Genomic DNA, 14,500 nt, shown 5'->3' on the forward strand with positions numbered 1-14,500 from the left:
AAAAGTGGAGTTATAGATGTCGGTGAGTTGCCAGGGTTCCCTCTGCAAGAGCGATAGGTGCTCTTAACCACCGAGCCATCTCTCCAGTCCTAAAGCAGTAGATTTAAAACCAAGGGTATCTACAATTGCACTAAATGCAAATGGACTAAGCATGCCAATTAAAAACTAAAACTGTCAGATGGAATAATTAATATGTAAAACTCAACTATATGCTGCTGACAAGAGCTTTATAACGAAGGGGAGAAAGTGATACATTAAAGGACAGAGAATGAATTAAAGTAAATGGAGACTAAGGCAGTGCCCACTAACAGAGATAAAAAGGACACTGTAAAAATTACGAAAGAGTCCCCCAGAAAATCAAAATAAACCTATGTGACCCAATTACATAAATTCAAGACACACGGCACAAAATTGACATAACTGTAAGAGAACAAGTTAAGTCTATATATACAGAGCGTTCTAACACATTTCCTTCAGCAAATGGCTTAAGAAGCAGAACAAGAAAAGCCAGAAGGGATGCAGAACAACGCAGTCAACAAACTTGGTGTGGCAGTGTATGCAGACACTGTACCCAGCGAGTCTAGAAGAGCCTGTTTGAAAGACAGCACAGAGCACCTTCCAACACTGTTCACACGCTGCTCCCCGAGCCTGCTTCAGCAAGATCCCAAGGACTGAGGTCACCATGAATATGCTCTCTGATCACCCAGGACAAAGGAGTACTAAGAAAATCTACAGAGTGAATGTTCACCCCAAATACCCTACATAACAATGAGAAAGGGCTTGAAATTAGCCTGAGTTTTCTCACCAAGGTAAGGTCAGAACAGATTTGATCCCAAATGTCTTAGGAAAACAGCCTTTTAGGGAGCCAGGCTACAGGTGAGAGGCAGCCAAAGGCAGAGTCAGTCATGTTTTCTGTTGTCTCTAAAGGGTGAGATACCAACGTTGGAGGTCCTAGATGGTTATTCTTTGTTTGCTTTGTAACCTGTTAAAAATGCAAAAGGCTTGTAAAGCTCTGCAGGGCAGGCACTAAACCACGTCTCATCCATGAGCCACAGCAGACTAGACTCTGAAAAGCATTTTGGGTAGGCAAGACTCTAAAAATGTGCCTCCTGGGTGGCTGGAGAGATGGTTCAGTGGTTAAGAGCACTTGATGACCTTGCAGAGACTCCATGTTCGGTGCCCACATGAGGCTCACAACTGCTTATGACTCTAGTCCAGGGAATCTGATGCCCTCTCTTGACCACTGTGGGTACTGCATGCACATGGTGCACAGACACACACGCAGGCAAAACACACGTGAAATAAAAATCAATGAATCTTCTTAAAAAGTGGCCCTCCTCACCAATCTCCAGGAAGTTGTTGCAGAATATGTTCCCACAAAACCCTGGGGAAAGGACTGAGACCGACAAGGACCAGCCTGGAGTGTCAAAACACCACCAAAAACAGAGAGGGAAGGGGAAGCCCCAACAGGGGACACAGTCCATCTCAAGATCACAACCTCAAAAGGAACCCCCTCCCCCAAAGGCTCCAGGAAAAACACTGTGAAAAGGTTAACAATAGAATAGACCCGATGTGTCTGGGCACCCTGAGAGGGGACTTAAGTGACAGGAGAATTGGATCAAGAATATGGAAAATGACGGGAAGATGGCTCAGCAGTTAAGAGCACTGGCTGCTCTTCCAGAGGACCTGGGTTTGGTTCCCAGCACCCACATCATTGCTCATAACCACCTATAACTTCAGTTCCAGGGTATCCGACCACCTCCGCTAGCCTCCTTGGGCACCAGGCATACATGTGGTATGCAGACGTATGTGCGGGCAAAACACCCACGCACATGAAATAATGAAAAATTAAAAATAAATAAATAAAGGTCTATTTTTTAAAAAGAATATGGAAAATGATTCATATATACAGAGAACAAAAATAATAATTCCTCAACAGAAGCTTGTACAAGAAAGAAAAGGCGAGGCTAGTATGATTCATGGCTTAGTCATATCAGTTCAATCCTGATACTATTCTAACCAAGACAAAAAGCTACCCAGAAAGACGGTAGCAGACAGGAAGCCTCGGTGTGCCGGGTCCTGGGAGGTAGCAGAGAAATAAAACTATGCCTTCCTTCTCCCAGGAAGTATCACTATCGAGGCCTGTGATGGGGATACTAAAGACAGTGGTGGGAGCCTGCTGCTTGGAGGTGGAGGCCAGGGAAGAAGAAATAACAGTCAGACAGTGACAGAGTCTATGGACCAGGAACCGGAGTGGGGTGGAGGGTGGAGGCTGAAATTGCTCGTTTCGTCTTGCTGGATTTTTTTAATTAAAGATTGTAAATACTTTGCTTGTCAATGATCTGGTTTTCTTTTTATTTTAATTTTATGTGTTTTAATTTTATGGATGCTTTACCCACATGTCTATCTGTGTAATGTGTGCAGCCTGGTGGCTGAGGAGGTCAAAAGAGGGCATTGGAACCCCAAGACTAGGACTGTAAATGGTTATGAGCTGCTATGCAGATGTTAGGACTCGAACCCAGGTCCTCGGCAGGGACAGCAAGTGCCTTTCACCTCTGAACCCTCTCTCCAGCCCCAATTATTTGCTTTTTTCCCTTTTAAATCTACATGCATGTATGAATGATAAATGCAAATACTGAGTTTTAAAAAGTGTAATGAGGGATAAAGAAATAAACAGAAAGGGGAGGAAAGTGTGGGAGGGGAGAAGGAGGGAGGGAGGGAGGGAGGGAGGGAGGGAGGGAGGGAGGGAGGGAAGGAAGGAGGGAAAGAGGGGAAAAAAGATACCCCTTTTTGTCAGGCAAGGTGACTAGAGGACATGGCTTTTCAACGGTAGGGGACATCTGACAGATTCTTACACAACAGCTTTCTCCGGATCTCTAGGGAAGGTCTCCAGGTTGCCCGTGATATAGTAAAGAGAACACCACAGCGTCCCTTCGATGTGGCCTCCTTGTGCAGCCTTATGGAAGTATTCACCAGCCAGCGTCTGCAGGGAGATGAACAGGAGCCTCTCTCATTAGTGCGGAGTCCTCCCGGCCACACAGGCTTCGGCACAGCCAAGGTCGCAGGTCCGTTAAGCCCAACGTTATCACAGGCTTACGTCTTTGGATACTTTAAAGCGAAACAGGTCAAGAAACAGCTCCAAAAAGACAGTTCATCCCAGAGGCCTGGGATATACGACCTCGCTGAGAACTATGCTGTTGATTAAGTTTACCCAAGGAGGAAGGCACCTTGTAGCCAGGAGTGCCCTGCCACCTCACTGGGTCCTCACAAAACCTCTGCCCGCTCGTGGAGGAGTGTGACAGGAGTCACGCCGCGTGAAAACTCAAGCATTTGCTTTCCTAACCTCACTTAATCCTTTCTTTACGCTTGTGCACAAAAACTGCACTTCTAGAGGGAAAGTGAGAATGAGAATGTGACAGGGGATAAATCCACGCTCACAGATGTGTGGGAGGGCTACCAGACATTTGTGATGCATAAAAATATCAGCTTTAGTGCCGTCAGGGAGAGGTGGAGGGAAAAAAGAAAACAAACATTTAGGATGTGTGTGTGTGTGTGTGTGTGTGTGTTGTGTGTGTGTGTGTGAGTGTGTGTGTGTGTGTGTGTGTGTGTATGTGTGCCGACTCCCACTGATCACCATTATTTATATCAGAAGGTGGTGAACTATTGTTTTTAAGAAGCGTGTGCTTTACAGGCAAGAGGGGCTTGGGATCGAATCTCAGTTTACCGTCTGTCAGTCTGTGTGGCCTTATTCTTTCCAAACCTCTTTGGTTGTTTGTTTGGTTTTTGGTTTCAACTGTAAATGTGGCTTCTGAAGCCAGACATGGTGGTGTATATTTGTAAGCCTAGCCTTGGAGGGATGGAAGGAGGAGACTCAGAAACTCAAGGCTTGCCTTGGCGACGTAATAAGTTTGAAGTCAGCTTGGTCTTAAATTTACTTGTCTTAAATTAAAAAAAACAAACAAACAACAAAAAAAACAAACAAAAACAAAACAAAAAAAAAAAACTTCTGATAGTCCCTAGTGGAGAGAGTGAAGTGGGGGATTACATGTGAAGATAGGTTCTGAAGGGTAGATTGATGTCTCACAAAGAAACCTCCAATCCATTATGATACCTCTTGCCAAATCTAGGGTGACCATAATATTGTCCATCCTAACATCTGCCACCTCAGCCACCCCCATTCTTTCCCTTTTTTTTTTAAAAACCCCGAGACAGGGTTTCTTTGTGTATCCCTGGCTGTCTTAGAACTAACTCTGTAGACCAGACTGGCCTTACACTCACAGAGATCCTCCTGCCTCTGCCTCCCAAGTGCTGGATTAAAGGCGTGCACCACCACCGCCCGGCAGCCTCCACTCTTAATCTCAATACACATCATCACTGACTCCTCCCATTCTCATATCCCCATCCAACCCATCAGCCAATCCTATTTCCTCCTCGACCCACCTTGGAAATACCTTTGGAAATACCTTTGGTAGCCAATCACGTAAAGCCTTGGCTCCTCCCTGTTCCATCTCACCTGGATGAAGGTCAACCTCCTCTCCTGTCCTTGTCTCCTCCCTAGTCAGAATCACTAGGACCCAGGAGGGGTTTCCTGAAAGCATGCCCCCATCACTCAAGTAGGGCCCTCCTTCAAGACTATTATTGGTGGTTTGCATCTCCCTTGGCACAAATGTCAAGTCCAACCAGGGCGTGGTCAGGGACCTCCTTGGCCTCATCTCCCATCTGTCCCCAGTCTCTCCCTCTCTCAGCCTTCATGCTGGTCCTCTAGCATGCCAAGCTTGCTTCCTTCTTGGGGCCTTTGCCCTAACCATTGCTTCTTTCTGGAATGTTCTCTTAAATATCCATAAGATTTATTTAGAAGCCTTTACAATGTCATCTTACCAGATGGCTTTCATGGTCCCCCTTCTAAAACAGCATCCCTCCATCTCCTCTACTCCCAGCCTCTTTGTCTTTCTCATCAGGGCAGGAACTGGTGTGTCCACCGCTGTGTGTCCAGAGCCCATAAGTGTGCCCAGCAGAGGGGGCTATATGTCAGAGTCCTGAGTTATGATTCCCATCAGCAGCGAGACCATGAAGAGAGGGTTCCCATGTCACATCAGGGACTAGGCCCTGACTCAAACTAAGTAGATAGCTCTAATGACTCAGAGACCTGGTAGCCCATTCTAGAAGATGGGCACAGACATAGCCCAGGTCCCAGGGGCTCGGATACATGAACCTGCATTTCTGAAGTGCTTGGCATGTGTGGAAGTGCCCAATAAACACCAAACATGGCCTCTGCTCTTTGCTTTGTAACTCTGGTCTCGGCTCTGGCAACTCTACTCACACTTGGCCCTTCCTGCTCCTTAGGTCAGTCTTCCCGAACCACCTCTTGCTCTCCTATGGTGGATAATGTCCCTTTCCACCCTCTACTCAAGCCTTCTTCTTCTACAAAGACGTCACGGCTACTCTGACCTTCCTTGGTTCTGCTCCCTGGAAGCACTTGGATCATCTCCCATGTGGCTAAGTGCATCTTTTCCTCAAGGCCGTCACGCCTTCCTCACTAGACTCTGAGCTCCTTGAGGGCAGTCCCATGTTTCAGGTCGTATTCTTACATCCCTGTCATCCTACCATGCCTTGTTTAGGATGGGCACTCGGCATACCTTCTTCCATAAGCATTCACAACCAGCCACTGGCCAGGTGTACAGCCGTCTCGGGTTCACTCACCAGATTCCTTCCAGGAACACCTGGGAAAATGCCATCCAAATACAGGACCCCAAGATTGTATGATGCATCTGGGTTCCCCATTTCTTCTGCTTTTAACCAGTACTTTGCTGCTTTGGCATAATTTTTCCTGAATTTGTGGTAATACCATCCCAGGCCATTGACGGCCTGATGCAATCCCTGGATTTTAGAACGAGAGGGAAATTATTAGTATTGTTATTTTATGAAATCTAAAGACATCTGGAAGCAGTTGCTGCGGCAGCATTCTTCCCGAGTTTTCCCTTTCTCGTTTTCGAGGGGCAGATGGCACTAAAGAAGAGCTAACAGCTAGACAGCACGAGCCTGCCTGAGAGACTTCCCAAGTGGATTTTGGCCCGGCTGCTGCTGGGAGTTCTGCCTTGCAGCCTCAGTAGTGACGCTGGTCCCCAAATCATCTCTCAATGCCTACGGCCTTTACGAAACACCCCTGCAAACATCTCTCCTCACCGAGCAGGATCCGGCATGCCCTTCAGATTCATGAGAACTGGGCTGCAGCAGGATGTCTGAGATTGAAACCCTGCCCTGGCTGGGATGCTCTCTAGGTGACCCGCCTGGCCATCTGTTGATTCCTCTGTCCTAAACACCAAGCGGCCTCCGAGGGCAGCAGCTGTGACAATCGGCTTGCACAGCTTTGGTGCTTTGAGATGAGCTGGCATCCCCAGTTCTGATGGGATTCGGGGTCTGATAGGGACTTGAGCAGCAGAGAAGACTGGTGAGGAAAGGTTTCAAAACGGAGCTGCTAATGTCAGCTCCAGGGAAGGGACTGTTGGTGTCAACCTGTCCTCTAGTGTCCTGGTTCTTCCTGAGTGCATTTCCTCGGGGACTCTTTCCTACTCTCCCAGATGCTCAGATGACGAAAGTTCGGGTGTCTTGCAGGGCGAGAATAATCCCGAGAGAGCCTCCCGGCCCTGCCATCGCACACCTGTGTGCGCCCTGAGCTCTCATGTTGCAGTTCTTGCCTGACCTGAAGACCGGGGGTGGGGTGGGGGGAAAAAGGATTTGAGGGACCAACAGTGCCCTTGTGTCTGTGGACTTGTAAGGACAGTCTCAATGTGGAAGCATACCATGGTAGCCTCCCCTTCCATCAGGGAGGGACTGCCATCTTGGTTTTTAATCTCCGGCACGGGGTACACACTTAAGGGAGTGCCAAATGAAGGAAGGCTACACCCTGAATGCAGGTGCCAAACAAAACCCTATCCCCTTCAGGTGGAGAGTCACGCCTGCAGGCACCGGGATCTCCAGACTAACAGTACCACCTGAGCATAGTCGGCACCATGACATTCACAGAAGCATTCTTACGAGCCTGGGACAATGTAAATTCCCTGTAAGGACTGCAGAGTCTGTCTAAAGAAGTAATAGAGCAAGACATCCTAGGAAATGGCAACGAAATCTCTCTCTGGGACATGCCCACAGCAAGCGAGCCTCCGAATGGCTTTTCATTGCTCAGTTGGAGAGAATACAGCCTAATTCAGATGAACCTGCCACAAGCTGAAAGTCAGTGCGTCTCTGGGAATTGCTCTGGGTTCAGTTCAGGGACCCACAAGAAATCCTGTCATATGACCTAGTACTCAGCCCTTGTTCTGAACATCTGTGTGTCTTCTAATCCCCAAAAATCGAGTTGCAGGAACTTCCCCCACAGTCCCTGTCAAACACTGGGCCCTTAGTGAGTCTGATCCAATGAGAATCACACAGCACTGAGGGACACAGAGACTTCGAAATGCTTTGTAATCTAAATAGAGCAGGCTGAATGTGAATTCCCCACAAGGGGGGCTAAAGAGGTGCAGATTTCTCACTTGCACGGACAACCCTCAAGCAGTCCCCACTTGAGGATGCTCTGGACTCAGTACCCTCAATGACCATCAAATAGAGCTGCTGTTCTCTTTCTGTGCATCACTTGTATTAGGTCAACAGCACATATGCACATAATAAGTGGGGTCAGGGGCACTGCTAACATATAGGTAGGAAAGCCTTCTGAATTTCTTTCTCCCTGTTTCAACTTGCTGCTCTATGGGGCAGGGTGCTCTGAGCTTCCCCAAGAAAAAGAGTGGGGTTGAAAAATTAGCATGGTTACTTTTAGAAGCCTTGAGAACAAAGGACCAGCCAGGGGCCATAAAGGGTATAGAGTACCCTGGCGAGGTGGAGACTCAGAATGGCTTCTGTGAATCTGTTCACATGCATCTCTGTGCACAGGTGCACGTGGGGTGTGTGTGTGTGAGGACTAAGTGTGCATGCATTTGGACATGAGGTATGCATATGCATATGTGTGCGTGTGTACACCTGTGTGTGTCCTCTTTCAAGTGCCCTTATGGTCTCCATTCTGCAGGGTTCTATTGAAACCAGCTGAGTGAAGATACTATTGAAATATAAATAGTGACAGGCAAAATAATTCATAAAGCTCTGACCTTGGTGGTGATCTTTGTAAACAGCCCATTACCAAAGCACGAGGAGTGAATGGGAATTGGTCAGAACAGGGTTAACTTTCCAGGAAATTAGGCTTTGGTTTCCCTAATTCAATGGCTTTTCTCCTCGTTCAATTTCGAGGAGCCCCTCCGCTTGTTATCAGGGCAGCTCGTGATTATAATTTTAGCCTTCAAACAAAATCAGCCTGGAGTCTATTGGCGGTGAGGTGCATTCAGCCTCTGAACGGTGCTGTCCTCATTGTGGCAAGATTATGTGTGTGTTACAACTCAAAAAATGACTAGTCGCTGCACAGGGGGACCCCTCCCCACCTCGCTTCCACCTCTGCTTTGTGAAAGAAAGCTGGCCATTTGCTGGCGCCGCTTTCTGAGAGCGTGGGTGTGTGAGGAGCCATTTCCTCCCGACAATATGCATGGGTTACCTTGGAAGCAGCTTTCTTCATGAGCTCTAAGGCAAGCCGTCTGTTCTTTTTAACTCCTTGACCCTAAACATTGACAAACAGCCATGATTATGAGGAAAATAAACCCCGAATCCTCACAAGCATCACACAGAGACACCAGTGTTCAATATCAAATGCTTGCAAATAAACCCTGAACCTTTAAAACACAACACACACACACACACACACACACACACACACACACACACACAAAATCTTAAGCTTTTCTAGGCACAGCAATATCGAAAGATACCATTGTTGTTGTCGCCGTAACCATCATCATCATCATCTTGTTCATGTTTGTGGGAGAGAAACAAGCTCCAACCTCCCAGCTCATCAGCAATAGCAATAGGACCCCCCATACTGATTATGGCATGAACTGTGTTTCCATCTCTGCACAGGTGCTTGGGGAGAAGCCGTCAGGCAGGTTGGATGGGTTTGGTCATCCCGGTGCTTTCCTCTGGAATTATCTAATTTGACACCCAGATAAAACATGTTATCTGTGTTGAACAGTCAAGAGTTATTGGCTCCAGTCCCCAGGGTATGACACGGTGGCTTCTGAATCGGTTTGAGAGTGTGTTGAAAAGGAGATAGGACCCTGAGAAGTCAGTCGCCTGCCTCCAAGGCAAGTGATAGATGCTAACAAGTTTCTTTCTGGCAAATGGGAGATTTCCAGCAAAGGTGGCTTGTCCTCTGTATATAGAGATGGACTTTGGAGTTCTTGTTGCAAAAAAGGATCTTTCTAAGGGGTCTAAAGGACTATGTGGAGAAATGGTGGGTCCAAGAGTGCAGAGGAAAGATGTCCCTGAGGTCTTGACCCAAGCCTGACGTCAGGAGGGGAGCCAACTGAAAATCTCTGTTGCATCAAATTTATTCATAATCATGGGTCCCTTCCACTCTCCCAGTGCCTTAGGGGATCCTCCTTAACTCAGACAAGACTCATAGGGTCACACCCCCATCACCACATCTAAACAACCATAACAGCAACCGTACAGGGAGCCCCTGACATTTCCATCCTCCTCAGACACCCCAGAATCATATGATATGTGAGAACGGGAGGCAGGATTTGAACACAAGCAAGTAGACTAACGATGGGTGATATCGTCCTGTATGTTGTGAATATGTGTTGCTCTGATTGGTTGATAAATAAAGCTGATTGGCCAATGGTGAGGCAGAATAAGGTTAGGTGGGACACTCTAACTAGAGAGACAGGAAGGAAAGAGAGAGCAGAGGAGACGCTGCCAGCCACCACCATGAGAAGCAAGACGTAAAGATACCGGTAAGCCATGAGCCACGTGGCAAAGTATAGATTTATAGAAATGGGTTAATTTAAGATATGAAATCTAGATAGCAAGAAGCCTATCATGGCGATAGTTTAAAAATAATATAAGCCTGTGTGTATTTATTTGGGTCCGAGTGGCTGTGGGACCACAAGGCCGTGGGAGCCGGGCAGGACCAGAGAAAACTTACAGCTACAGACTAAGCCTCTGACCGACATACTGTGCTGTCTACTGTGTCTACTGTGTTCCACTCTAGAGAGTATAGTGACGCCTAACTTCCTGCATGGTATGGCAAAGACAAAGGGTATACTTAGCTCTATATTTTTCAGGCTCTCCAATAAAAGTAAGAATCAAACTAAGGGTTAAACTCCACCCAAGTTCCTACTAGACTGTAACTTACCTATTTAGTAAAACTAATGCAAAGGGTAGGATGGAAATATTTTTTTTCAGAAGTATAACTGTGCTATCTAGTTTTATGTCAACTTGACACAAGCTGAAGTCATCCGAGAGGAGAGAATCTCAATTAAGAAAATGCCACCACAAGACCGGGCTGTAGGTAAGCTTATAAGGCATTTTCTTCATTAGTGGCTGATGGGGGAGGGCCTAGCCCATGGTGGGTGGTGCTGTCCCTAGATTGGTTCTAGAAGAATCTGGGTCCTAGAAGAAACCAGGCTGAGCAAGCCACGAGGAAGGAGCAAGTCAGTAAGCAGTACCCCTCCATGGCTTCTACATCAGCTCCTGCCTCTAGGTTCCTGCCCTGTTTGAGTTCCTGTCCTGACTTCCTCCGATGATGAACAACAATATGGAGGTGTAAGCCAAATAAACTCTCCCCCCACACACACACAACTTGCTTTTGGTCATAGTGTTTCATCAAAGCAACAGAAACCCTAACTAAAACAATGCCATTATGTCATTTAGTTAGGAAGAGGGTGAGAACACAGACGAACACTTAGAAGTATTAGACAGAGAACAAGACGACTTTTAGACTGCCTGAGAAGCATCAGAGACAGTGGACTAATAGGACATCTAAACCCAGTAGAACACAAGGTTCATCTTACTCAGTTCTTTGTTTTGAAGGAATGAAACAGGACGAGGGAGGTTGATGTATGCGAAGGCTCACAGGAACACAGTATATCCCTGAACCCAGATATTCCAGTTTCCAGGGTAGAAATGTTTCCGGGATCCTTGCTGTTTAATCTAGTATTCTCGTCAGCTTCATCATGTAACTTCTCGAACAACTTCCTGCATCACATGCTAATCTGAGCAGTACCAGGAAGTTCTTCAATGAGACCAATGCCAAACACTGGCAGAGGGTGTGAACACAGTGACAGAGGACAACACCGAGTCAAAGTCAAAGCTTCATGGTTAGGCACATGCAAGAGGTGATGCACTTGACCACCTTGGACAAGCCACACCCCTCACTCTGATGTCATATTTGCATATGGTATGTTGGGTGCCCTATACAGCCAACACACATCATTGCCTTTACATCTGGAATGCCCGTTTCCACGGGAGGCCCTTCTATGTGGACTATACTTAAAAAGAGCTCCTTGCCAGAAGCAATGCTCTCCCGAGATTCTGGTGAAGGCCTCCTGCACTGTTCCCAGAGATAACTTAGTCAGAATTCAACAGCACCGGCAAAACAAAAACAGCTTTAAGATCTGGGAAATGAGACCCAAGGAAACACGTCACCTACAGTCACAGATGCCCATATGTGCATCCCATTCTACACCATCAGATGCCAGTGGGCAGAAACAATGCCTGACTCATGCTTCCCTCTTCTCTGGTCTTTGCACAGTGTCTGGCCCTAACTCTGGTGGGACAGGCATCTCTCTGCTACAGCATTTCTGTCCTCGGTCTTCTTCTCCAGTGTATGAGCCCTCTGAGGCCAGGGATGTGACTCATGCCTCCATATGTCCCTCCACTGAGCACAGAGGCTGGCATGTGGCCAGCACAGAGTGGATGTGTATTAGATAAACACACTGGCATATGGAGAAGATTCGAATAATTTCTGTTGATTTGGTGCTTGGAAAGAGAAGGTCTAGGCCTCAATTTGGAAACCATAACAACCATTAGGTTTTCAGGCTTCAGCAGGGTTTAGAGGATTGAGCTTTATCGACAGCATGGTTGTCAGTGCGTGAGTGGCCACAGCTGTGGATCTGGAGACAGGCCTGGCCAGGCACACAGGTGACATGTGGTTATTTGATGACATTCATTTTGGGGCATGGGCATAAGGTCTAAGGATTTCCTTACCAAAGCCAGAATGCCTCCGTTTCCAATCTTGGGTCTGCAGTCATACCACCCTGAGCGCACCTGTTCTAGCCTGATTTCGGAAGCTAAGTGGGGTCAGGTCTGATTTGTACTTGGATGGGAGACTTTCCTGAGATTAGTGACGTGATACATTTGCATTTGGGTATACAGACCACAGATCATAAAGCCAGCCTGCCTGGATCCCTGCCCCAGGTGTGAAAGGCACCGGCTGGGTGACCATGGGTCAGTTACAAAACCTCTCTGTGTCTCTGTTGCTCTATATGAGTATAGGACGCTAAAATTACATAAAACATCTCCCCGGCCATAAGGATTCAATGTGCTAGTTTTTGTGAAGCAGGGAGCAAGGACTTCATTCAACAATGATTATCTTGTGAAAGGCACACGTGTGGTACAGTTTCCAAAGCCCGTTGGTCGTGTTGTTTCATTTGGTCCATGATCACGAGCATCATCCCAGGACATAAGCTTCCTCAAAGGTATCCATAATGGGTGCAGCAGTGGGGCTCTAATACCCGCCCTCTGTCTTCTGGACTCTTCCCTGCCCTTCCTCCTTAGGTGGCAACCAGATTCACTCCCCATACCCCACCCCACCCCCGTTATTGAGACAGTTGGGGTCTGACCCAAACACATGCTCTGTTGAACCCGAGATAAACGTGTAGCCCCTGTGGGGCTGGCGGCTATGCCCCAAGCCGTGAAATATGGGTGTCTCCTTCAGAGTGTCACAGAAGTACAGAGAAGCCAGGTGTCAAGTGTAAGACTGCCAATTAAAAATGCGCCCAGGGAAGTGCTTCTGACTCTTCCTTTACAGCGGTGTCCCTCTCCATCACAGGTGACAGCCGCTTGTTCTAAGACTCCCTGTTTGCCTGCACGCCCACAGGAAATGTCTCAGGATGTCTATTATCAGAATCGAACAATTTTAGTCCAAATTAAGTGAGTCTCACCTTGAATAACACGATGGCGTAGTCGTATATCAGTGCCGGATCCTCGGTCTCCAGGGCCCCCTTAGCGTACCACTCGATGGCGGCCTCGGGGTTCTTGGCCACCCCTTGCTGTCCCCAGAACAGCATCTGGGCCAGCCGTTGCTTAAAGACAAGAGTGATTTAGAACAGTGAGTTTCCTGGGTAATGTTTCACGCTTGAGGGGGCGGGTGGACAAACCTAATGTAAACTGTTCTAGGCTGAATGGCCAGCCACAAAAGGGACATCTGTGTCACCCCTTGAAGGCCCAGGGGTAGAAAGAATGCAAGAGCCAGAGGAAGCAGTGGGAAGAGATGTGGAATGCTGATTTCCAGGCACAGCATAGCTGTTACACTGTGTGTGTGTGTGTGTGTGTGTGTGTGTGTGTGTGTGTGTGTGTGTGTGTTTGCGTGCACATTTTCATAAGTCCGAGGACAACTTGTGGGGCTCTCTTTCCACCATGTGGGTTCTAGAGATCAAGCTCGGCAGCAAGAACTCTTACCCACTGAGCCGACTCACCAGCTCCCTGTTCACTCTTCATTTTTAAAAAGGTTTATTTATTATTTTTATGGGTATGTGTGCATACCCAAGAAAGTCTGGGTGCACCACATGCATGCAGGAGCCCCTGGTGACCAGAAGAGGGCGTCAGAGCCTCTGGAACTGGAACTACAGGCAGTTGCAAGCCACTACGTGAGTCCTGGGAACTGAACCTGGGGTCTCTGCAAGGGAAGTGCATGCCCTTAACTGCTGAGCTGTTGCTCCAGCACTCCCACGGCACCTGTCACTCCTGAATTCACAGCAGTTGTTATTACCTGCACATGATCTCTATGAGAATGGGCCTATAAACACCTTGTCGTAGAAGGGAGAGGGGTTCATGGGCCTCCTCTCTTCCCTACATTAACAGCTGATGAGGGATGGAGAGTTATTTGGTACCCACACTCCTGTGAACAACCTTCATGAAACTCAATGTTTCCCCTCCCTCCTCCTCCTCCTCCTCCTCCTCCTCCTCCTTCTTCTCTCTCTCTCTCTCTCTCTCTCTCTCTCTCTCTCTCTCTCACACACACACACACACACACACACACACACACACACACACACACGTAGAAGGAGACTAGTTGGGAAGAAGAAAGGGATTATTGGGAGGCTGGAGCAATGAATAAAATGGAAATACATTATGTACATATATGAAAATATCATAATGAAACCCATATTACATGATAATTAATATATGCTGATGACAACATATAACATGTTTTAGGTGGAGAATAAAGAATCAAACATTATTTGTAAACAGAGGCAGGGGGAGGAGCCTGAAGGTACATTTGCATAAATTCAAGCTACAATACACATGTGTGTTCTTGCCTCCTGACAGCTCCTGGCCTTCATCTCATGATGGATCCAGT

The 14,500-nt window shown here is 47.4% G+C and overlaps 1 protein-coding gene across 1 annotated transcript in view; it reads right to left on the reverse strand.

Moving 5' to 3' along the window:
* The window catches only part of Sel1l3 (SEL1L family member 3), a 112,820-nt gene that overhangs the window by 26,569 nt on the left and 71,751 nt on the right, over nucleotides 1–14,500 (reverse strand). The window contains exons 13-16 of the mRNA XM_059275054.1: nucleotides 13,083–13,223; nucleotides 8,576–8,638; nucleotides 5,701–5,877; nucleotides 2,856–2,983 (exon numbers count right to left, since the gene is read on the reverse strand). Of these exons, the coding sequence (XP_059131037.1) occupies nucleotides 2,856–2,983; nucleotides 5,701–5,877; nucleotides 8,576–8,638; nucleotides 13,083–13,223 (509 nt within the window). The remainder of the gene's footprint in view (nucleotides 1–2,855; nucleotides 2,984–5,700; nucleotides 5,878–8,575; nucleotides 8,639–13,082; nucleotides 13,224–14,500) is intronic.

This window comes from Peromyscus eremicus, chromosome 10 (genome assembly GCF_949786415.1).
Source record: "Peromyscus eremicus chromosome 10, PerEre_H2_v1, whole genome shotgun sequence".
Taxonomy (NCBI): Eukaryota; Metazoa; Chordata; class Mammalia; order Rodentia; family Cricetidae; genus Peromyscus; species Peromyscus eremicus.